This window comes from Dendrobates tinctorius, unplaced genomic scaffold (assembly GCF_039654945.1).
Source record: "Dendrobates tinctorius isolate UK_male_01 unplaced genomic scaffold, ASM3965494v1 ptg000311l, whole genome shotgun sequence".
Lineage (NCBI taxonomy): Eukaryota > Metazoa > Chordata > Amphibia > Anura > Dendrobatidae > Dendrobates > Dendrobates tinctorius.
Window position 1 is genome coordinate 698,019 of NW_027361978.1, and position 25,252 is coordinate 723,270.

The 25,252-nt window shown below is 53.0% G+C and overlaps 1 protein-coding gene across 3 annotated transcripts in view; it reads right to left on the reverse strand.

The window, feature by feature from the left end:
* GUK1 (guanylate kinase 1) overlaps window positions 1-25,252 on the reverse strand; it is an 84,030-nt gene that overhangs the window by 36,487 nt on the left and 22,291 nt on the right. For all 3 annotated transcript variants that reach the window (XR_012227038.1, XM_073561018.1, XM_073561017.1), the window contains exons 2-7: window positions 9,407-9,520; window positions 8,397-8,438; window positions 7,758-7,854; window positions 7,230-7,368; window positions 3,411-3,495; window positions 3,133-3,218 (exon numbers count right to left, since the gene is read on the reverse strand). Coding sequence is in view for 2 of the 3 variants with exons in the window: in XM_073561018.1 (XP_073417119.1) it covers window positions 3,133-3,218; window positions 3,411-3,495; window positions 7,230-7,368; window positions 7,758-7,854; window positions 8,397-8,438; window positions 9,407-9,520 (563 nt within the window). In the remaining variant the exon portion in view is untranslated. The remainder of the gene's footprint in view (window positions 1-3,132; window positions 3,219-3,410; window positions 3,496-7,229; window positions 7,369-7,757; window positions 7,855-8,396; window positions 8,439-9,406; window positions 9,521-25,252) is intronic.

Consider the following 25,252-nt stretch of genomic DNA (forward strand, 5'->3'; position numbering starts at 1 on the left):
CAATCCAAAACTGGATTATGAGTTTGCAACCAAGGAAAACCCAGAACAATAGTATGCAAATTATGCAGCACCAAAAATTTACAATTTTCATGGTGGTCTGGGGCAACCCGCATTATCACCTGGGTCCAAAACTGAGGTTTATTCTTCGCCAAAGGAGTAGCATCAATACCTCTCGAAGGAATAGGCGTCCGCAGAGGCGTAATGTAAAAACCACAACGTTTAGCAAAGTCCAAATCAATCAGATTCAAAGCTGCTCCTGAATCCACAAAAGCCTTAGTGGAAAATGTGGACAGGGAGCAGATCAGAGTAATTGCCAAAAGGAACTTAGGTTGTACACTGCCCACAGCAAATGTGTGTGCAAAACGTTTCTCTCGTTTAGGGCAGACAGAAATAGTATGAGAGGCGTCTCCACAGAAAAAAAACACAGCTTATTACGCCTTCTAAACTCCCGACGTTGCGCCCTAGACAAAACCCCATCACATTGCATAGGTTCAGACATTTGTTCAAAAGGTGGCAACGCCTCTCGTGTAGTTTTACGTTCACGTAAATGCCGATCAACTTGAATGGCTAATGCCATAGAGCCATCCAGACCAGGGGGAACAGGAAATCCCACCATAACATCTTTTACGGTCTCTGATAAACCCTTCCGAAAGAGAGCTGCCAATGCACTATCATTCCATGTAGTAAGGACCGCCCACTTTCGGAATCTTTGACAGTACAACTCTGCAGAATCCTGACCCTGGTTCAATGCCAACAGGGTTCTCTCAGCTTGATCAACAGCATTAGGTTCATCATACAACAACCACAAGGCTTGAAAAAATGCATCCACATTAGTCAGAATAGGATTTTCAGGTATCAGAGAAAAAGCCCAATCCTGGGGATCGCCGCGCAGCAAGGAGAAGACAATTTTAACCTGCTGCACAGAGCTCCCCGATGAGTTAGGCTTCAAAGCAAGAAATAATTTACAATTATTCTTAAAATTCAGAAATTTAGACCGATCCCCAGAAAACACATCAGGAGTAGGGATCTTGGGTTCAGCAACATGTGATTGAATGAGGTAGGTGGAAATTCCCTGCACTTCAGCAGCAAGTTGCTCCACACAATCAGACAATTGCTTAATCTCCATTAGGAAAAAAAAAATCCTCCTACGACCCCAGAGAAAAAGAGGAAAAAATATAAAAAAAAATAAAAAATTCTGACACTTTTTTTTTCTTTCCCTTTTTTTTTCCTAAACAATTCCTTCCTGCTTTTGAGTACCTTAGAATCTGCGGTATGGCTGGTGATTCTGTTGTTATGAATGGGTCACCGAGGAGGAAAAAAGCAAAACAAGCTAAGTCTCAGAAAACCAAAGAGGTTGGTAACTATGCAGATTGCAGAGCCCTGATCTTAACACGCAACTAGAAGCAGTTGTGGAGCGTGCCTACGATGGTCCTGGACACCTCGTCACAACCAGAGAGCTAAATAAGCCTAAAGCAGGAAAAGAGGAAAACTAACTGCCCCAGAGCAGACCCCAAAGGAAAGACAGCCCCCCACATGTATTGACGGTGAAACAAGATGAAAACACAGACACAGGCAGGAAAATAGGCTGAGCAAACGATGGGGCCAAACTAACTTGAAAGGACAGGAAAGGAAAGATACCGTCTGCAATCTGCCAAAAAACCCTACCAAAAATAAAGTCCAACGCTTCTGATAACAAAATTAACCCTGAAGTCACTAGACTTCTCCCACTATATCAGCACTCTGGAATATTCTGAGACAGACCAAAAAGAGGCCAATCTAATAAGGGACAAAAAGGCAAATTGGCAAATACTGATAAATAAGAGTGGAAATTCAGCACAGCCCCAGCAGGGGCTGGCTGACCACACAAAAACTGAGTTGACCAACAAGAGCAAGTGTGAACATTAGCAAAAAACAAACTTAACTTGAGAAGAATGGAGCAGAGCTGAAGTCCAAGACCTGAGAAGCAGACTGAATTGCCAGCACCCGGATAGGGCGTTGGCTGTCTTATATCCATTCTGATACTCCGGAGATCCAATCATTATCTTCCTCACCAGGTGGCAGATCACTACCACTTAAGCCAACCGCACTACCTCCTGTCACCACCAGAGGGAGAACGGAAGGGGAACTTTCAACTGGTGGAGCAGAAAATGAGCTCATAACAGTATGTACACAGTGACTGCACCAGCAGAATAGTGAGTGCAGCTCTGGAGTATAATACAGGATGTATCTCAGGATCAGTAATGTAATGTATGTACACAGTGACTGCACCAGCAGAAGAGTGAGTGCAGCTCTGGGGTATAATACAGTATGTAACTCAGGATCAGTAATGTAATGTATGTACACAGTGACTGCACCAGCAGAATAGTGAGTGCAGCTCTGGGGTATAATACAGGAGGTAACTCAGGATCAGTAATGTAATGTAATGTATGTACACAGTGACTGCACCAGCAGAATAGTGAGTGCAGCTCTGAAGGATAATACAGGATGTAACTCAGGGTCAGTAATGTAATGTATGTACACAGTGACTGCACCAGCAGAATAGTGAGTGCAGCTCTGGGGTATAATACAGGATGTAACTCAGGATCAGTAATGTAATGTATGTACACAGTGACTGCACCAGCAGAATAGTGAGTGCAGCTCTGGAGTATAATACAGGATGTAACTCAGGATCAGTAATGTAATGTATGTACACAGTGACTGCACCAGCAGAATAGTGAGTGCGGCTCTGGGGTATAATACAGGAGGTAACTCAGGATCAGTAATGTATGTACACAATGACTGCACCAGCAGAATAGTGAGTGCAGCTCTGGAGTATAATACAGGATGTAACTCAGGATCAGTAATGTATGTACACAGTGACTGTACCAGCAGAATAGTGACTGCAGCTCTGGAGTATAATACAGGATGTAACTCAGGATCAGTAATGTAATGTATGTACACAGTGACTGCACCAGCAGAATAGTGAGTACAGCTCTGGAGTATAATACAGGAGGTAACTCAGGATCAGTAATGTAATGTATGTACACAGTGACTGCACCAGCAGAATAGTGAGTGCAGCTCTGGGGTATAATACAGGATGTAACTCAGGATCAGTAATGTAACGTATCTTGCAGTCAGGTGGCCATCTCTCACCTCGGTCAGGGCGCCTTTCAGTCTGAAGTAGGCCTCTTCCAGGTTATCGTTAATAATGATTTCATCAAAGAGGCCGGGCTCTTTGCCTGCGGACAAGACAGATAAAATAAGGCGGAGTTATGGTAGCAGGGGGCGGGGCCTGATGAGAACTTCTGTTTAACTGCGGGGTTCACTTAGTTTAGCATAAGTTGGAGTGATGTCTCAGCGGCGCCACCTGCAGGACAAGCTAAGCTAAGTGCAATGGAGATTGTTTCTTCTTTAGCAGGGCGTGCACTTACTTATTTCCATGTCGTCTCTGGCCGCCTGCAGCCTCTTCTGTAGACTTTCCTCGGACTCGGTGTTTCGGTCTCGCAGTCTCTTCTCCTGTAATGAATGGGAGCAGCGTCACAATCAGACTCGTGCAGCTTGGGAGCCCCATCCGTCCAAATGCCAGCAATCAGGACCGGCGGACCCTCGCGGATAATATAAGGGGCTATACAGGGGGGTTCCTCCTGGCTGAGTGCAGCCTCCACCATCCCGACCACCACCTGCCGGACACTGGAGACACCGAGGTCTGGACTAATGGCCGTGTACAGACTGACTTTCTGATTTGTGACCCCCCTGGACCTCGATCTGGCCCACGGACCACTGATCACATCCTCTAGGATCCCACAGATCCTGCACTTGAAGGTCCAACAAGCCCCCACAGCCCCAAGAACGGAAGCAGGAGAAATAAGAACCTTGCGGCCCTGTCTGCCATCGCTGGGACACAATACAATCCTCCAATGGCTGCAGGGACGGAAAGAACAACACAAAATGAAAAATAGCATTAAAGGGTTAAGTGGTTTAAAGGTGCAAAATTATGGAGTCTGATTAGATCTTGTGAAATCCCTGAAGGATCCGCTCCGGACACATGGACTTTCCATCCTGATAACAGCACTGGGCATGTTGGTGAAGGACTCAGATCCCACGTGAGTGTCGTGTCCTCTGAGGAGGCGTCTTCCCGTTATCGCAGCGAGAGTCATGTCATCCATAGAGACGTCTTCCCGCTGTCGCAGCGAGCGTCATGTCATCCATAGAGACGTCTTCCCGCTGTCGCAGCGAGCGTCATGTCATCCATAGAGACGTCTTCCCGCTGTCGCAGCGAGCGTCATGTCATCCATAGAGACGTCTTCCCGCTGTCGCAGCGAGCGTCATGTCATCCATAGAGACGTCTTCCCGCTGTCGCAGCGAGCGTCATGTCATCCATAGAGACGTCTTCCCGCTGTCGCAGCGAGCGTCATGTCATCCATAGAGACGTCTTCCCGCTGTCGCAGCGAGCGTCATGTCATCCATAGAGACGTCTTCCCGCTGTCGCAGCGAGCGTCATGTCATCCATAGAGACGTCTTCCCGCTGTCGCAGCGAGCGTCATGTCATCCATAGAGACGTCTTCCCGCTGTCGTAGCGAGCGTCATGTCATCCATAGAGACGTCTTCCCGCTGTCGCAGCGAGCGTCATGTCATCCATAGAGACGTCTTCCCGCTGTTGCAGCGAGCGTCATGTCATCCATAGAGACGTCTTCCCGCTGTCGTAGCGAGCGTCATGTCATCCATAGAGACGTCTTCCCGCTGTCGCAGCGAGCGTCATGTCATCCATAGAGACGTCTTCCCGCTGTTGCAGCGAGCGTCGTGTCCTCGGCAGACATCCTCCCGCTGTCGCAGGGAGCATCGTGTCCTCAAGTCCAGACCACCTTAACCCCTTCACTTCCACCCATGACAATGACCAGGTCACACTAGTTCTATCAGATATATGTCCAGAACAATCTGTATAAGGCTATGTGCACACGTTGCGGATTCTGCTGCGTTTCCGCAGTGGTTTTGGCCCTGCGAAAACGCAGCAGTTCCGCTGACATGGTACAGTACAATGAAAGCCTATGGGTTTTCAAAAACGCTGTGCTCACGCTGCGGTTTTGCTGCGGTTTACAAACCGCAGCATGCCAATTGTTTGGGCGGTTTCACATCTTTAACATAGTAGAACTGTGAAACCGCAGACCAAAACGCAGGAAAACCGCAGGTCACTTTACCTACGGTTTTACCTGCATTTCCACGCGGAAAAACCCGCAACGGAATCCGCAACGTGTGCACATAGCCCAAGTCTGTCCAATAGTGCGCACCTGTCATCCCTGATGTGCCGCATATCCGCGTCCCCCAGCCTGGATGCGTCCTACGTATTGTCTGTCAATGTCTGGGACATTCTGATGAGCCTCAATCTCTGTACAAAGCCGTCCAGTGTGTTGAACCGCCACTCCAGCTCAAAGGCCACCCAGTGATGAGCCGCCACTCCAGCACAAAGGCCGCCCAGTGATGAGCCGCCACTCCAGCACAAAGGCCGCCCAGTGATGAGCCGCCACTCCAGCACAAAGGCCGCCCAGTGATGAGCCGCCACTCCAGCACAAAGGCCGCCCAGTGATGAGCCGCCACTCCAGCACAAAGGCCGCCCAGTGATGAGCCGCCACTCCAGCACAAAGGCCGCCCAGTGATGAGCCGCCACTCCAGCACAAAGGCCGCCCAGTGATGAGCCGCCACTCCAGCACAAAGGCCGCCCAGTGATGAGCCGCCACTCCAGCACAAAGGCCGCCCAGTGATGAGCCGCCACTCCAGCACAAAGGCCGCCCAGTGATGAGCCGCCACTCCAGCACAAAGGCCGCCCAGTGATGAGCCGCCACTCCAGCACAAAGGCCGCCCAGTGATGAGCCGCCACTCCAGCACAAAGGCCACCCAGTGATGAGCCACCACTCCAGCACAAAGGCCGCCCAGTGATGAGCCGCCACTCCAGCACAAAGGCCGCCCAGTGATGAGCCGCCACTCCAGCACAAAGGCCGCCCAGTGATGAGCCGCCACTCCAGCACAAAGGCCGCCCAGTGATGAGCCGCCACTCCAGCACAAAGGCCGCCCAGTGATGAGCCGCTACTCCAGCACAAAGGCCGCCCAGTGATGAGCCGCCACCCCGGCACAAAGGCCGCCCAGTGATGAGCCGCCACTCCAGGACAAAGGCCGCCCAGTGATGAGCAGCCACTCCAGCACAAAGGCCGCCCAGTGATGAACCGCCACTCCGGCACAAAGGTCGCCCAGTGATGAACCACCACCCCGGCACAAAGGCCGCCCAGTGATGAGCCGCCACTCCGGCACAAAGGCTGCCTAGTGATGAACCACCACCCCGGCACAAAGGCTGCCTAGTGATGAGCCGCCACTCCAGCACAAAGGCCACCCAGTGATGAGCCGCCACTCCAGCACAAAGGCCGCCCAAAGATGAGCCGCCATCCGAGCACAAAGACCGCCCAGAAATGCGATGCCCCTGTACAAAGGCAGCTCAGTACTTTTTACTGCATTTTCGGGAGAGCTGTGGCAACCAATAAACACAAGTCTGACGTTTTGATTTTCTGTCTCAAACATTTCAGATTTTTATGGATGCAGTGGCGCTGAATTCGGTCATTGTCAGGTTTTGTTTTTCTTGTTACTTTAGTCCTTGACGGCTTCTTCTGCACACTGCAATGTCCCAGTATAGGGCTCAGATCACGGCCCCCGTGCCCATCGGGGATACCCGTGTGTCCAGCACCAGTGAGGGATCACTTGGCTTTTTGCACGTTACCGCACGTCCCTTTCGCCCCTTAATCACATTTACGGACGACCCAGAATTCTAAAGGATTTTCTCGCGGCTGGTAAAGAAGCTGCGGACGCGGCGACTGCGCTGAGAACTCTGTTTGTGGCGTCTTCACCATCTAATTTGAGTTTTATCATGAGAATAATGATAAAAAAAAGTTTGAAGCTTTTTTGTTACACAAGTTCCCCTCCCCGAAAAATAACGCAAAAAAATCCGGCACAACAGAATATGAGCGCGAGCGGCCGGAGAGGCGCAGACTTCTGCCATTTTGTATGTTCTGGAGCACTGTGCTGCCCTGCGACGGGGGTTAGTGGAAACAGTCAGCAAGCTTGTGGACATCCATGCCCTCAGCCTACCGGAGTTGATATAACGGGGGTCACTTCTGTACAGCTCCTTGTGCAGGATCGACACCCCACCCAATCATACAGAAGGAGAGGGCATGATGGGAGAGTTCAGCTCTGAAGCGGACTCCACTTACCAGGGTCTGCACGGACGGGGGCTGGATGGAGATGTAGATGGGGTTCAGGTCGGTTTTCTTGATGTTCTTCACTCCCTGCATGTCGATGTCCAGGATGCAGATCTGGTTCTGGGCCTGCACCGCCTGCACCGCCACTTTACTGCAGGGGGCACAATATTACAGGGTGAGGCCAGTTAAGGGGTCACCCCCCCGTACATTATTATGAGCAGCTTCACTAACATCTCCTAAAACCCTCTGTGCTGCTGTGGCGTCCTGCTTTCTGACCCTTGTGTAAGGCGGCTAATTAAAGCCCAGCTGTCTCTGCTTAGTCACATCTCCGGCACCATCTGCCCGGAGCTATAAGCCGATTACTGGGATGAAGAGATTGGGCTAATTGGAGGCGTCCTGTGCCTCGCGGCCGTGCGGAGGAGCTGTCCCCCCCGGGAGGACCCTTATGTAAGGCAGGACCTGTCCCTCCATGCAGCTGCCAGCGAGCCCTCTGCGGTAGGGGCTGCACAGGGTGCCCCTCCGGACCCCGACATCACATACCTGGTCCCGTACATGTTCCCTGAAAACACGGCGTGTTCTATGAAGTCTCCGTTATCGATGCCGCGCTGCATCTCCTCCCGGGTCACAAAGTGGTAATCTGCGACAGGAGGGAAGGCCGAAATGTCAGAGACGAAAGAGACAAACGCCAAACACAGACCAAAACCCTAGATACTGTCCGACACTGTGCGGCCCCGGCAGAGACACATGGACCCGGCAGAGACACACGGACCCGGCAGAGACACACGGACCCGGCAGAGACACACGGACCCGGCAGAGACACACGGCCCCGGCAGAGACACACGGCCCCGGCAGAGTCACATGGCCCCGGCAGAGTCACATGGATCTGGCAGAGACACACGGACCCGGCAGAGACACACGGCCCCGGCAGAGTCACATGGCCCCGGCAGAGTCACATGGATCTGGCAGAGCCACGGCACGTGACCGCGGGAGCAGAAACTTTGCGATTTAAGGTGTCTCAGGTTTTGTGTTCTTCATCTGAGACCTGCACCCGTAATCTTCACCAAATTATACAGAAAACCATGAAAAAGACACAAAATCCCCCACAAAGAAAACTCCACAATGATGATATACCACAATGCAATACTTCTGTCAGAGCCAAGTGGGGGGGGCAATCTCTACCTTTCCCGTTGACTTCTCCGGGTCGCGGACCCCTTGTGGTATCTAGAATTCCAGAGACAGAAAATAAGGTGGATTTGAAGTTTTCATCCCCATCCCCCATATTCAGTCATCCCCATCCCCCATATTCAGTCATCTCCATCCCCCATATTCAGTCATCTCCATCCCCCATTTTCATAATCCCCTGGACCTCTCCTCCCCTCTGTATAATAGACCCCCGGGACCTCTCCTCCTCCCCTCTGTATAATAAACCTCCGGGACCTCTCCTCCTCCTCTCTGTATAATAGACCCCCCGGGCCCTCTCCTCTGTATAATAGACCCCCGGGACCTCTCCTCCTCCCCTCTGTATAATAGACCCCCGGGACCTCTCCTCCTCTGTATAATAGACCCCCGGGACCTCTCCTTCTCCCCTCTGTATAATAGACCCCCGGGACCTCTCCTCCTCTATCCCCATCCCCCATATTCAGTCATCTCCTTCCCCCATATTCAGTCATCTCCATCCCCCATATTCAGTCATCTCCATCCCCCATATTCAGTCATCTCCATCCCCCATATTCAGTCATCTCCATCCCCCATATTCAGTCATCTCCATCCCCCATATTCAGTAATCCCCATCCAGCATTATTCAGTCATCTCCATCCCCCATTATTCAGTCATCTCCATCCCCCATTATTCAGTCATCTCCTTCCCCCATTATTCAGTCATCCCCATCCCCCATATTCAGTCATCTCCATCCCCCATATTCAGTCATCTCCATCCCCCATTATTCAGTCATCCCCATCCCCCATATTCAGTCATCTCCATCCCCCATATTCAGTCATCCCCATCCCCCATATTCAGTCATCTCCATCCCCCATTATTCAGTCATCTCCATCCCCCATTATTCAGTCATCTCCATCACCCATTATTCAGTCATCTCCATCCCCCATATTCAGTCATCCCCATCCCCCATTATTCAGTCATCCCCATCCCCCATATTCAGTCATCCCCCATCATGGCATCCAGGTACTTACGGGACACGGAGAACCCGAACACACCCTCATAGTCCTTCAGTAATCTCTTCAGGAGCGTGCTCTTTCCTGCACCGGAGGGTCCGGTCAGCACCACGGGCCGGGGTCCTGCCATCACTGCGGGAAGAGAAATCCTACAGTCAGCGCCGCACAGAAGACGGGAGGACAAGGAAGGCAGCAATGGCCGACTATCACAGAGACCACGGACAGGACGGGGCGGCCACCAAACCAGCGAGACGCCCGAAATACCACAGAGCTCCCGGGGGTCTATTATACAGAGGAGGAGGAGGAGAGGTCCCAGGGGTCTATTATACAGAGGGGAGGAGGAGAGGTCCCGGGGGTCTATTATACAGAGGGGGGGAGGAGAGGTCCCAGGGGTCTATTATACAGAGGGGAGGAGGAGAGGTCCCAGGGGTCTATCATACAGAGGAGGAGGAGGAGAGGTCCCGGGGGTCTATTATACAGAGGGGGGGAGGAGAGGTCCCAGGGGTCTATTATACAGAGGGGAGGAGGAGAGGTCCCAGGGGTCTATCATACAGAGGAGGAGGAGAGGTCCCGGGGGTCTATTATACAGAGGGGAGAAAGAGAGGTCCCGGGGGTCTATTATACAGAGGAGGAGGAGGAGAGGTCCCGGGGGTCTATTATACAGAGGGGAGAAGGAGAGGTCCCGGGGGTCTATTATACAGAGGAGGAGAGGTCCCGGGGGTCTATTATACAGAGGAGGAGAGGTCCCGGGGGTCTATTATACAGAGGAGGAGGAGGAGGAGGAGAGGTCCCGGGGGTCTATTATACAGAGGAGGAGAGGTCCCGGGGGTCTATTATACAGAGGAGGAGGAGGAGAGGTCCCGGGGGTCTATTATACAGAGGAGGAGGAGGAGGAGGAGGAGAGGTCCCGGGGGTCTATTATACAGAGGAGGAGGAGGAGAGGTCCCGGGGGTCTATTATACAGAGGAGAAGGAGAGGTCCCGGGGGTCTATTATACAGAGGAGAAGGAGAGGTCCCGGGGGTCTATTATACAGAGGGGAGGAGGCGGAGAGGTCCCGGGGGTCTATTATACAGAGGGGAGGAGGAGAGGTCCCGGGGGTCTATTATACAGAGGGGAGGAGGAGAGGTCCCGGGGGTCTATTATACAGAGGGGAGGAGGAGACTATTATACAGAGGAGGAGGAGGAGGAGAGGTCCCGGGGGTCTATTATACAGAGGAGGAGGAGAGGTCCCGGGGGTCTATTATACAGAGGAGGAGGAGGAGGAGAGGTCCCGGGGGTCTATTATACAGAGGGGAGGAGGAGAGGTCCCGGGGGTCTATTATACAGAGGGGAGGAGGAGAGGTCCCGATGGTCTATTATACAGAGAGGAGGAGGAGGAGAGGTCCCGATGGTCTATTATACAGAGAGGAGGAGGAGAGGTCCCGGGGGTCTATTATACAGAGGGGAGAAGGAGAGGTCCCAGGGGTCTATTATACAGAGAGGAGGAGGGGTCCAGGGGGGTCTATTATACAGAGGGGAGGAGGCGGAGAGGTCCCGGGGGTCTATTATACAGAGGGGAGGAGGAGAGGTCCCGGGGGTCTATTATACAGAGGGGAGAAGGAGAGGTCCCGATGGTCTATTATACAGAGGGGAGGAGGAGGAGAGGTCCCGGGGGTCTATTATACAGAGGGGAGAAGGAGAGCTCCCGGGGGTCTATTATACAGAGGGGAGGAGGGGTCCAGGGGGGTCTATTATACAGAGGGGAGGAGGCGGAGAGGTCCCGGGGGTCTATTATACAGAGGGGAGGAGGAGGAGAGGTCCCGGGGGTCTATTATACAGAGGGGAGGAGGAGGAGAGGTCCCGGGGGTCTATTATACAGAGGGGAGAAGGAGAGGTCCCGGGGGTCTATTATACAGAGGGGAGGAGAGCTCCTGGGGGGTCTATTATACAGAGAGGAGGAGGGGTCCAGGGGGGTCTATTATACAGAGGGGAGGAGGCGGAGAGGTCCCGGGGGTCTATTATACAGAGGGGAGAAGGAGAGCTCCCGGGGGTCTATTACACAGAGGGGAGGAGAGGTCCCGATGGTCTATTATACAGAGGGGAGGAGGAGGAGAGGTCCCGGGGGTCTATTATACAGAGGGGAGGAGGAGGAGAGGTCCCGGGGGTCTATTATACAGAGGGGAGGAGAGGTCCCGGGGGTCTATTATACAGAGGAGGAGGAGAGGTCCCGGGGGTCTATTATACAGAGGAGGAGGAGAGGTCCCGGGGGTCTATTATACAGAGGAGGAGGAGGAGAGGTCCCGGGGGTCTATTATACAGAGGGGAGGAGAGCTCCTGGGGGGTCTATTATACAGAGAGGAGGAGGGGTCCAGGGGGGTCTATTATACAGAGGGGAGGAGGCGGAGAGGTCCCGGGGGTCTATTATACAGAGGGGAGAAGGAGAGCTCCCGGGGGTCTATTACACAGAGGGGAGGAGAGGTCCCGATGGTCTATTATACAGAGGGGAGGAGGAGGAGAGGTCCCGGGGGTCTATTATACAGAGGGGAGGAGGAGGAGGAGAGGTCCCGGGGGTCTATTATACAGAGGGGAGAAGGAGAGGTCCCGGGGGTCTATTATACAGAGGAGGAGGAGAGGTCCCGGGGGTCTATTATACAGAGGAGGAGGAGGAGAGGTCCCGGGGGTCTATTATACAGAGGAGGAGGAGAGGTCCCGGGGGTCTATTATACAGCGGAGGAGGAGAGGTCCCGGGGGTCTATCATACAGAGGAGGAGGAGGAGAGGTCCCGGGGGTCTATCATACAGAGGAGGAGGAGAGGTCCCGGGGGTCTATTATACAGAAGGGAGGAGGAGGAGAGGTCCCGGGGGTCTATCATACAGAGGAGGAGGAGGAGGAGAGGTCCCGGGGGTCTATTATACAGAGGGGAGGAGGAGAGGTCCCGGGGGTCTATCATACAGAGGGGAGGAGGAGAGGTCCCGGGGGTCTATCATACAGAGGAGGAGGAGGAGGAGAGGTCCCGGGGGTCTATCATACAGAGGAGGAGGAGGAGGAGAGGTCCCGGGGGTCTATCATACAGAGGAGGAGGAGGAGGAGAGGTCCCGGGGGTCTATTATACAGAGGGGAGAAGGAGAGGTCCCAGGGGTCTATTATACAGAGAGGAGGAGGGGTCCAGGGGGGTCTATTATACAGAGGGGAGGAGGCGGAGAGGTCCCGGGGGTCTATTATACAGAGGGGAGGAGGAGAGGTCCCGGGGGTCTATTATACAGAGGGGAGAAGGAGAGGTCCCGATGGTCTATTATACAGAGGGGAGGAGGAGGAGAGGTCCCGGGGGTCTATTATACAGAGGGGAGAAGGAGAGCTCCCGGGGGTCTATTATACAGAGGGGAGGAGGGGTCCAGGGGGGTCTATTATACAGAGGGGAGGAGGCAGAGAGGTCCCGGGGGTCTATTATACAGAGGGGAGGAGGAGGAGAGGTCCCGGGGGTCTATTATACAGAGGGGAGGAGGAGGAGAGGTCCCGGGGGTCTATTATACAGAGGGGAGAAGGAGAGGTCCCGGGGGTCTATTATACAGAGGGGAGGAGAGCTCCTGGGGGGTCTATTATACAGAGAGGAGGAGGGGTCCAGGGGGGTCTATTATACAGAGGGGAGGAGGCGGAGAGGTCCCGGGGGTCTATTATACAGAGGGGAGAAGGAGAGCTCCCGGGGGTCTATTACACAGAGGGGAGGAGAGGTCCCGATGGTCTATTATACAGAGGGGAGGAGGAGGAGAGGTCCCGGGGGTCTATTATACAGAGGGGAGGAGGAGGAGGAGAGGTCCCGGGGGTCTATTATACAGAGGGGAGGAGAGGTCCCGGGGGTCTATTATACAGAGGAGGAGGAGAGGTCCCGGGGGTCTATTATACAGAGGAGGAGGAGAGGTCCCGGGGGTCTATTATACAGAGGAGGAGGAGGAGAGGTCCCGGGGGTCTATTATACAGAGGGGAGGAGAGCTCCTGGGGGGTCTATTATACAGAGAGGAGGAGGGGTCCAGGGGGGTCTATTATACAGAGGGGAGGAGGCGGAGAGGTCCCGGGGGTCTATTATACAGAGGGGAGAAGGAGAGCTCCCGGGGGTCTATTACACAGAGGGGAGGAGAGGTCCCGATGGTCTATTATACAGAGGGGAGGAGGAGGAGAGGTCCCGGGGGTCTATTATACAGAGGGGAGGAGGAGGAGGAGAGGTCCCGGGGGTCTATTATACAGAGGGGAGAAGGAGAGGTCCCGGGGGTCTATTATACAGAGGAGGAGGAGAGGTCCCGGGGGTCTATTATACAGAGGAGGAGGAGGAGAGGTCCCGGGGGTCTATTATACAGAGGAGGAGGAGAGGTCCCAGGGGTCTATTATACAGCGGAGGAGGAGAGGTCCCGGGGGTCTATCATACAGAGGAGGAGGAGGAGAGGTCCCGGGGGTCTATCATACAGAGGTGGAGGAGAGGTCCCGGGGGTCTATTATACAGAAGGGAGGAGGAGGAGAGGTCCCGGGGGTCTATCATACAGAGGAGGAGGAGGAGAGGTCCCGGGGGTCTATTATACAGAGGGGAGGAGGAGAGGTCCCGGGGGTCTATCATACAGAGGGGAGGAGAGGTCCCGGGGGTCTATCATACAGAGGAGGAGGAGGAGGAGAGGTCCCGGGGGTCTATCATACAGAGGAGGAGGAGGAGGAGAGGTCCCGGGGGTCTATCATACAGAGGAGGAGGAGGAGGAGGAGAGGTCCCGGGGGTCTATCATACAGAGGAGGAGGAGGAGAGGTCCCGGGGGTCTATTATACAGAGGGGAGGAGGAGAGGTCCCGGGGGTCTATCATACAGAGGGGAGGAGGAGAGGTCCCGGGGGTCTATCATACAGAGGGGAGGAGGAGAGGTCCCGGGGGTCTATCATACAGAGGAGGAGGAGAGGTCCCGTCATCACCTGTCTGCGTTCTGTGCTGGTCAGTAGCTGGACAGAGAATAAGCTGAGGCTGCGGGTGGAGGCGGCCAATCTGCATTCCTCCTCAGAGACACACCCGCACACTACCTGCACCACCCGGAGATTACAGCAGAGCTCGAGCCTTATACGAGGGGCTGACGGCAGTAGTAATAATAATGTTATTCCTATAGCGCTGACATATTCCGCAGCGCTGTACAATAAGCGGGAACATGTACAGACAATAAGGACGTCACACAGTAACACACAGATCACCAGTGACCGGAGGAGCGAGGACAAGAGCTCACAATCTATGGGGGCACAATACGTAGAGCGTCATGTACGCTCCAGCCATCACTGTAACATAACGCTGCATGATCAGTCACCGGCCAGGACCTGTGTATGTACATGCATGATCAGTCACCGGCCAGGACCTGTGTATGTACATGCATGATCAGTCACCGGCCAGGACCTGTGTATGTACAATCAGTCACCGGCCAGGACCTGTGTCTGTACATGTATGATCAGTCACCGGCCAGGATCTGTGTATTTACATGTATGATCAGTCACCAACCAGGACCTGTGTATGTACATGTATGATCAGTCACTGGCCAGGACCTGTGTCTGTACATGCATGATCAGTCACCGGCCAGGATCTGTGTATGTACATGTATGATCAGTCACCGGCCAGGACCTGTGTATGTACATGTATGATCAGTCACCAACCAGGACCTGTGTATGTACATGTATGATCAGTCACTGGCCAGGACCTGTGTATGTACATGTATGATCAGTCACCAACCAGGATCTGTGTATGTACATGTATGATCAGTCACCAACCAGGACCTGTGTATGTACATGTATGATCAGTCACCAACCAGGACCTGTGTATGTACATGCATGATCAGTCACCAGCCAGGATCTGTGTATGTACATGTATGATCAGTCACCACACAGGATCTTTGTATATACATGTATGATCAGTCACCACACAGGATCTGTATATGTACATGTATGATCAGCCACCAGCCAGGATCTGTGTATGTACATGTATGATCAGTCACCACACAGGATCTGTGTATGTACATGTATGATCAGTCACCACACAGGATCTGTGTATGTACATGCATGATCAGTCACCAGCCAAGATCTGTGTATGTACAGATGAGGAGATGTAGGGCGGTGCAGCACTGTGGAGAGGACGGGTAAGTAGTAGACAGATGAGAGAGATGTAGGGCGGTGCAGCACTGTGGAGAGGATGGGTAGGGTGGTAGACAGAGATGAGGAGGAGATGTAGGGCGGTGCAGCACTGTGGAGAGGATGGGTAGGGTGGTAGACAGATGAGGAGACGTAGGGCGGTCCAGCACTGTGGAGAGGAAAGGTAGGGTGGTAGACAGAGATGAGGAGATGTAGGGCGGTGCAGCACTGTGGAGAGGATGGGTAGGGTGGTGGACAGAGATGAGGAGATGTAGGGCGGTGCAGCACTGTGGAGAGGACGGGTAGGGTGGTAGACAGGGACGAGGAGGAGATGTAGGGTGGTGCAGCACTGTGGGGTAGACAGAAATGAACAGTAGGGTGATAGACAGATGATGGAGGAGATGTAGGTTGATGCAGCACTATGGAGAGCTTTGTGGGGGAGAGATATAAGTTTATATTGTAATCTGTAGTGGATGGGTAACCAGTGTAATGACTGGCACAGGGTGGAGGCTCCGATGTAGCGGCTGGACAGAAATATGATTCTGACTGACACATTCCGAATGGATTGGAGAAGAGAAACTTTGGCAAGAGGGAAACCGATCAGTAGAGAGTTGAAGTAGTCCAGACGAGAATGTATGAATAACAGGAAGTTTTTGTAGTTACAAATGTGAGGAAAGTTTGGATTTGTTTTTTTTTTAGATGTAGGGGACACAGGCTATCGGGAGTGAAGGAAAGTTCTGTGACAAATAAAACCCCAAGACTACGGGCCTACTGCTGGGTGTTATCGTAGAATCACACACGGAAATGGCAATATCTGGTTTAGGTAGGCTAGAGGAGGAAGGAAACACAAGGAGTTCATGATGTCTGACACAGCGGACAATGACTGGTATCTGTACAAATGTGGGTGAGATGTGTATAATTGGCGTCATCAGCATAGAGATGGTACTGGAAACCAAATCTTATGGTTTGTCCAGTAGGGGCAGTGTATAAGGAAAAGAGGAGGGGGCCTAGGACTGAGCCCTGAGGAACTCCAACAGTAAGGGGAGGAGAACTAGGACTGAGCACTGAGGAACCCCGAGAGTAAGAGGAGGGTAAATAGGACTGAGACTTAAGGAACCCCAACGTAAGAGGAGGGGAACTAGGACTGAGCCTTGAGGCACCCCAACAGTAAAAGGAGGGGGCCTAGGACTGAGCCTTGTGGAACCCCGAGAGTAAGAGGGGAAATAGGACTGAGCCTTAAGGAACCCCAACGTAAGAGGGGAACTAGGACTGAGCCTTGAGGAACCCCAACAGTAAAAGGAGGGGGCCTAGGACTGAGCCTTGTGGAACCCCGAGAGTAAGAGGAGGGGAACTAGGACTGAGCCTTAAGGAACCCCAACGTAAGAGGAGGGAAACTAGGACTGAGCCATGAGGAACCCCCGACAGTAAGAGGAGGGTACCTAGGGCTGAGCCCTGAGGAACCCCGACAGTAAGAGGAGGGGACCTAGGACTGAGTCCTGAGGAATCCCCGACAGTAACAGGAGGGTACCAAGGGCTGAGCCCTGAGGAACTACGACAGTGAGTAGGGGACCTAGGACTGAGCCTTGAGGAACTCCGATAGTGAGAGTAGGGAACCTAGGAATGAGCCTTGAGGAACTCCGACAGTGAAAGGAGGGGACCTAGAGTTGAGCCCTGAAGAACTCCGACAGTAAGAAGAGGGGACCTAGGACTGAGCCTTGAGGAACCCCGACAGTAAGAGGAGGGGACCTAGGGCTGAGCCCTGAAGAACTCCGACAGTAAGAGGAGGGTACCTAGGACTGAGCCTTGAGGAACCCCGACAGTAAGAGGAGGGGACTGTAACGGGGTCTACCCAGGCTGGGGTACCTCTTTCAGTACCACCCTGTGTTTTCGGAGGTCCGCTCTGCGTTGGCTGGAGTCTGAATGAATGACGCTGGCTGGAATTCCTTGGTTACATGGGCGCAAATAAAAGATCACTGCTTCTCCACGTATTTCCAGTCTGACAACACTTTACTCACAGGACACAGAATATATCACACAGATACAGAGGGCAGGCCAATAGAAAAGCGGCAGGCCAGACATACATTACAAAAGCCGCAGGTGGCCGGAGCCTGCCGATGTTTACTGTGGGAATAACAAAGGTGGGGGGAGGGCGGACAAAAGGAGAATATCGTGTCCCCTCTGCCCAGGGGCGCAGCCTGTGGGCTGATGCATTAGGGACATGCATCTCACATAGAACCTATTATACATACATATAACTGCACAACATATTCTGGGTGCTAAGTGGTTCTGGAACACGTAACAGGGACCTAGGACTGAACCCTGAGGAATCCCGACAGTAAGAGGAGGGGACCGAGGACTGAACCCTGAGGAACCCCGACAGTAAAAGGAGGGGACCTAGGACTGAACCCTGAGAAACCCCGACAGTAAGAGAAGGGGACCTAGGACTGAACCGAGGAACCCCGACAGTATGAGGAGGGTACCTAGGACTGAGCCTTGAGGAACCCCGACAGTAAGAGGAGGGGACCTAGGACTGAACCCTGAGGAACCCCCGACAGTAAGAGGAGGGGACCTAGGACTGAGCCTTGAGGAACCCCGACAGTAAGAGGAGGGGACCTAGGACTGAACCCTGAGGAACCCCGACAGTAAGAGGAGGGGACCTAGGACTGAACCCTGAGGAACCCCGACAGTGAGAGGAGGGGACCTAGGACTGAGCCTTGAGGAACCACGACAGTCAGAGGAGGGGACCTAGGACTGAACCCTGAGGAACCCCGACAGTGAGAGGAGGGTGCCTAGGGCTGATCCCTGAGGAGTTCCGACAGTAAGAGGAGGGGACCTAGGACTGAGCCTTGAGGAACCCCAACAGTAAGAGGAGGGGACCTAGGGCTGAGCCCTGAGGAACTCCGGCATTGAGAGGAGACAATCATCCCAGATCTGACACGTCATGTGGTTTAAATGTTGATAATGTGAATATCAATGTTGTGTATGATGATGATGTGTTTCATTGTACAGGAGAACTCGGCCATGTCACGCTGCATGGTGATGTAGCTGAGGGTCCCCTAAAGGAAGCCAGCATAAGTGCTAAGGGCAGAAGGGACAGGCACGGGGAGCACAAAGCAGGTGGTCCTGTGCAGCTGACCAGTGTCACGATGGACGATGACATGGCCGATGGTATCTGCCCCATGATTAGCACTGCTCCTGAGGTAACAGTGGAGGCAGGGAAGGCTTTATCCCCAGTCTGTCAGGGTGATGGGAAAGTGTTAGTCACAGACTGTTAGGATGGCGAGAAAGTGTGTCCCACAGCCTGTTAAAATGGTGGGAAAGTAGTATCCCCAGTCTGTCAGGGTGAGGGGAAAAGGTTACTCACAGCATGTCAGGCTGATGGGAAAGTGTTGTCATCCCCCGGGGAGACAGACTACATAGCCGCTGTCACCCGCAGTCAGAGACCCCAGAACACAGGGAACGGGCTTCCTTCTGGACCTTCCTCATCCAGCGGGATAACAAGTGACTGACCCAGAAGAGGTCCAGGAGGGCTGCTGTGAGGTTGGGGCCTCAGCATTCCTTCTGGGTACCTCTAGCCAGGAGCTTCAGACTGCACTACCCATAGATGACAGTCTTGAGGCGCTGCGTGACCTCACGGAAGAGCCCATCTCCAAATCCAAGAAGGAGAGGCTATATGTGGTATCCAGAGAGGTTGAGCCGTGGGATAGGCTTGGGAGATGATCTGTAAATCAGTCTCTCATGCCACCTCGAAAAGTAGGAGGTGTCATAGAGAAAAATTTAAATCCATCAAGACATCTCCAGACAGGGGACATATCACACTCATTGAACATAAGGGGTTAATTGTGGCTGGGAAGAGAGAAACTAATTATAACTGGGGAAGTCAGAGAGAGAGCGGACAATCCATCTCCACTGAGGTAGGGGCCCTCCTGCAGTGACCAGGTAATTACAACAAAGATGAGACTACGACTGCAAAGAGGTGGAGAAATAAGCCACGCGGGCAGAAGCTTCCTCTGATCAGAACCCTGGTCGCAGGCTGTTGTGAGTTCATTTTCCCCTTCATTACTGAGGCCCGAGGAACTCCCTCTTCTGGTAAAGAAAAGTAGTGAGCCTGATTATCAAACACCTGAGGCTGATGATGATGACTGGCTGAGTGGAGTTACTGACTGGATATAAGGCTGCCGACGCCCTTCTGCCCTGCGGGTGATTTCTCTGTGGGTTCCTTGGAGACCAGTCTGAATTCCTGCTCCTCTAAAGCTAAGTTTGCTGCTCGGCTTTTTGCATTTTTGCTTTGACTTTGTTTTGCTTTGTTTTTCTGGATTTCTGCCATTCCCTGCTGGGGTGTGCTGAATTCCTTTAGCTCTGTCTTCTGAAAATACCTGAGTGCTGATTTAGTTTTTGAAGCCTAGCTGCTTCAGGGCCTTTTTCATATCAGCTTGTTGGCTTATGTCTTTGATAGGGTTTTGGCAGATTGCAGACAGCAGCCTTCCGGTCCTTTCCTATCTAAGTAGTTTTGGGCCCCGTCTTTGCTCAATCTATCTTTCTGTCTGTGTTAGTATTTTCATCTTGCTTCACCGTCATTATATGTTGGGGGCTGCCTATTGCTTTGGGGTCTGCTCTGGGGCAGTTTTGATTTCCCCTTTCTTTCTTTAGGCCTATGTAATTCTCCGGCTGTGATCGAGGGGTCTAGGGCATCGTAGGAACCCCCCACGGCTACTGCTAGTTGTGTTGATAGGTTCAGGGGTCTGCAATCTGATAGTTGCCAACTTCTCTGGTTTTCTGGACTTAGCTAGCATTTCTGCTTTTGCCTCCTACGGTGACTCATTCATAACAGCAGGCGTTATGCAGCCGGTGGTCAGTAAGGAATATTGGGGTTTGCGCTTGTGTTTTGCGGGAAAATGCATGTCAGGGGAACCACTGTTTGGGCGCCTGGCAGAGCTTGGAAGGAAGGAGCACCATTTGACTTTTTGAACACAGAATTGGCTGGAATTGAGATCAGACGCCATGTTGCATTTGGAGAGCACCTGATGTGCCCAAACAGTGGAAACCTCCCAATTCTAACTCCAACCCTAACCCCAACACACCCCTAACCCTAATCTCAGCCCTAGCCCCAACACACCCTAACCTCAGCCCTAACCTCAAAACACCCCTAACCCTAATCTCAGACCTAACCCCAACACACTCCTAACCCTAATCTCAGCCCTAACCCCAACACACCCCTAATCTCAGCCCTAACCCCAACACACCCCTAACCCTAATCTCAGCCCTAACCCCAACACACCCCTAATCCTAATATCAGCCCTAACCCGAACACACCCCTAACCCTAATCTCAGCCCTAACCCCAACACACCCCTAACCCTAATCTCAGCCCTAACCCCAACACACCCCTAATCTCAGCCCTAACCCCAACACACCCCTAACCCTAATCTCAGCCCTAACCCCAGCACACCCCTAATCCTAATATCAGCCCTAACCCCAACACACCCCTAACCCTAATCTCAGCCCTAACCCCAACACACCCCTAACTTTAGCCCAACTCTATAATAAATACATTTTCTTTATTTTATTATTTTTCCCTCACTGAGGGGGTGATATAGGGGGGTCGATTTACTTTTTTTTATTTTGATCACTGTGATAGGGTCAATCACAGTGACCAAAACGAACCAATAGGAAAGATCTCCCTACTGTTGCCGGGTGACGGCAGGGACAATGGAGGTACCGGGGGGGGGGGTGTATCGGAGACCCCATTTCTGAATTCACGCCGTTAAAAGGCGTATCGTCGGGCAATCCATGTAATTGCCCGGACAATAGGGGGCATCAGAGAGCTGTTGGACACAGATCACAGTGGTTAGTTCTGCGTGACGTTCCCGGTTGTGGGATTTTACAGATCATCAGTGATCTGGTGTGAAGAATCATTGCTGTCACTAGAAAATTGCTCGGTTCTTGTGACAATTCTGTGCAGAGCTGTGAGGAATCAGAGTCAGGGTATGTGCACACGGTGCGGATCCGCAGCGTTTCAGGCTCTGTGGGTTCGCAGCAGATTTAGGTGCGTTGTACAGTACCATTGTTTTCAATGGTAAACTGGAAAATGCTGTGCACATGCTGCGGATTTTTCCGCGCGGTTTTGCTGCGGTTTACAATCCGCAGCATGTCAATTCTTTAGTGCAGAAACGCTGGAGTTTCACACCTCATCCATTATGAGGTGTAAAACTGCAGGCAAAACCGCAGATAAACCGCAGGACTTAGTCCTGCGGATTTATCTGCGGTTTTCACTTTAAAATCCGCAGATCCAAAAAACTCTGTGTGCACATAGCCTCAGCGTTTCAATGGTTTTTTTTTTTATCTGGGTCATTACGGTACGTGTAGCAGTTACCTCCTCCCCTTCTCTTGTTTTTCTGTCCTTTTATTTGACAAAGATGGCTACGATGGGTCCTGGTATAAGCAGCGGACCAAGGCCACTTATCGCCTTCTGTGCACAGAGACGGATTGACACCACGGGCAAAACCAGGCACCAAATGATTGCGGAACTGTTGCAAGGTGACGCACAGCAGTCCGCCACCCAAACCCTGATGAAGGGGAGGCCAGCCAAGGCGACACTGATGCAGTGGTCCGACCGGCGAATCCCAGCCATTCCCACAACCAGAGTATTGAGGACCCTCTCATGCAGATGGCCTTGGAGCAACTTGACGCAGTTGACCGTGAAGGACATCTCCAGCTAATTCAGCAACACCAAGAGCGAAGACAGCAACAGGCCCAAGCCGACCAAGAGGCTGAGAAAGCTGAGCGAGAGCGACAGGCCCAAGCAGACCAAGAGGCTGAGAGAGCTGAGCGAGAGCGACAGGCCCAAGCAGACCAAGAGGCTGAGAGAGCTGAGCGAGAGCGACAGGCCCAAGCCGACCAAGAGGCTGAGAGAGCTGAGCGAGAGTGACAGGCCCAAGCAGACCAAGAGGCTGAGCGAGAGTGACAGGCCCAAGCAGACCAAGAGGCTGAGAGAGCTGAGCGAGAGTGACAGGCCCAAGCAGACCAAGAGGCTGAGAGAGCTGAGCGAGAGTGACAGGCCCAAGCAGACCAAGAGGCTGAGAGAGCTGAGCGAGAGTGACAGGCCCAAGCAGACCAAGAGGCTGAGAGAGCTGAGCGAGAGTGACAGGCCCAAGCAGACCAAGAGGCTGAGAGAGCTGAGCGAGAGTGACAGGCCCAAGCAGACCAAGAGGCTGAGAGAGATGAGCGAGAGCGACAGGCCCAAGCAGTCCAAGAGGCAGAGAGAGATGAGCGAGAGCGACAGGCCCAAGCAGTCCAAGAGGCTGAGAGAGATGAGCGAGAGCGACAGGCCCAAGCAGACCAAGAGGCTGAGAGAGCTGAGCGAGAGCGACAGGCCCAAGCAGACCAAGAGGCTGAGAGAGCGACAGGCCCAAGCCGAGCATCAGTACAAGCTGCCTGAGGACCAGTGGGCGCAATATATAAACCCAGGGCTCAGAGGAAAAGCTATGGAAGTATTTGCCTCTTTCCCTTGAGACCAAGAGGGAGACTGCGGCCATCAAGCAGGCCCTGATAAAAAAAAAGTACCAGCTGACCACTGCAGTGTACGGGAAAAAGTTCCAGGTCCTTCAACATGGACCACACGACAGCTACAGTGATGTGGTAGAGGGCTCAGAACCAACTTTGAGCAGTGGGTACAAGGACTGTCAGTGACCACCGTCGAAGACTTGAAGGTCAAAGACCAGTTTCTTCGTCTTTGCCCCATGGAAGTGCGACAGTTTGTGCTGGACAGGGAGCCAAAGGAGGCCACAAAAGCAGCACAGATCTCTGACGCTTATGAGGCCAACTATACCCCTTAGGGGTCCCGCCTTGTCTTCCAGCACTCGCCCTGCATCTGACTCCCGTGACTCCCACTGGTGCTATACCTGCGACTGAACTGGTCACATCAGCCTCGTCTGCCCGGAGAGCCAGAAGGTGAACCCCACAACTGAGGCCCAGGGGCCTGGTGCAACCATTCTTTTGGTGGGTGGGGCGGTTGGGAGAACCCCTGTGATTTTGCAACCGGTTACTGTGAATAACACCATTACCATTTGGTTAAAGGACACCGGCGCATAACAAACCTTCATCTGCCGTGAGTTTAAGCTACCGGAAGAACTCATCCCTGTAAAGACCATGGTAGTCACCTGTGTTGGGGGAGCTTGCCGACCTTTGCCAATGGCCCAGGTTTTCCTAGACTGGGCTGCAGGAAGGGGGCTAATGGAAGTGTGTTTGTTGGAAGGGGGGGCGGGTGTCCGAGAACCTCCCCACAAATTCTTTTTTTTGGGAACTGATCTGGGACGGTTGGTTGCCCACTACATCCCTGACAACCCTCTGAGATCTGATCTGTCATGCATTTCATAAGCTGATACTGTCAGTATGATGCATAATAGAAATGTGCTCTGTGATAGAGGAGAGCTCGGCCATGTCACACTGCGGGGTGATGCTGCGGAGGATCCCCTAAAAGAGCATTAGTGCTAAGGGCGATCAGTGCGGAGACCATGAAGTGCAACTGAGCATTGGCACGACGGACGGTGACATGGCCGGTGGTAGCTGCCCCATGATTAGCACTGCTCCTGAGGTAACAGAGGAGGCAGGGAAGGTCTTATCCGCAGCCTGTCAGGGTGGTGGGAAAGTAGAGTACACAGCCTGTCAGGAAGGTTGGAAAAGTAGAGTCCAATGCATGTCGGGGGGTGGGAAAGTAAAGTCCACTGCCTGTCAGGAGGTTGGGAAAGTAGAATCCACAGCCTGCGGGGGGCGTGGCTATGTAGCTGAGGAGGACAGACGCGTGCTGCAAGAGCTCCTGACCATCCTGCTTCAATCCTGCAATTACTGCCTGTCTGCTGCTATATACCTGGCAGCGCTTGGTGCCCCTGGGTACCGGGACCCCCCAGGAACTCCGCGGAAGGGCGCAGGATGGCTCCGGTGAGCGTGAAACCTGGGATGCTGGGGCGGTCGGTGGGACCCACACGAGGCGGCGGTCATCTTGGATGCGCGCTCTATCAGATGGAGCGGCGGCGTCCAGCTTCCAACATCACCGGGCAGCGACCTGTATCCTGCGGAGTCAGGGGGATTTGCGGTGAGTGCCCTGGAAAATGGGCCCTGCATTACTCCTTCCCTCCTACTAATAGACTTGCTGGCCTGTTGGTGACATTACTGTGGGAGAACTTGCTCTCCCTCTCACTGCTGCTGTCTATGAGGGTGGATCTCTCCCCCTCCCCCCCTGCCATAAGGAGAATCAGTGACATGGTGTTTCCGTCTGCACGGATACTGCTCCCAGGCCGCATTTAGTAAACCTGGTCCCTGCTGTGTATATAACTGCAGTGGAAGGAATCCTGGACTGTACATTTCTAGTTACACCGGTGTTACATGTTACAGAACCACTCAGCACCCAGAATATGTTGTGCAGTTATATGTATGTATAATAGGTTCCATGTGAGATGCATGTCCCTAATGCATCAGCCCACAGGCTGCGCCCCTGGGCAGAGGGGACACGATATTCTCCTTTTCTCCGCCCTCCCTCCCACAGTACACATCGGCAGGCTCCGGCCACCTGCGGCTTTTGTAATGCATGTCTGGCCTGCCGCTTTTCTATTGGCCGGCCCTCTGTATCTGTGTGATATATTCCGTGTCCTGTGAGTTAAGTGTTGTCAGACTGGAAATATGTGGAGAAGCAGTGATCTTTTATATGTGCCCATGTAACCCAGGAATTCCAGCCAGCGTCATTCATTCAGACTACAG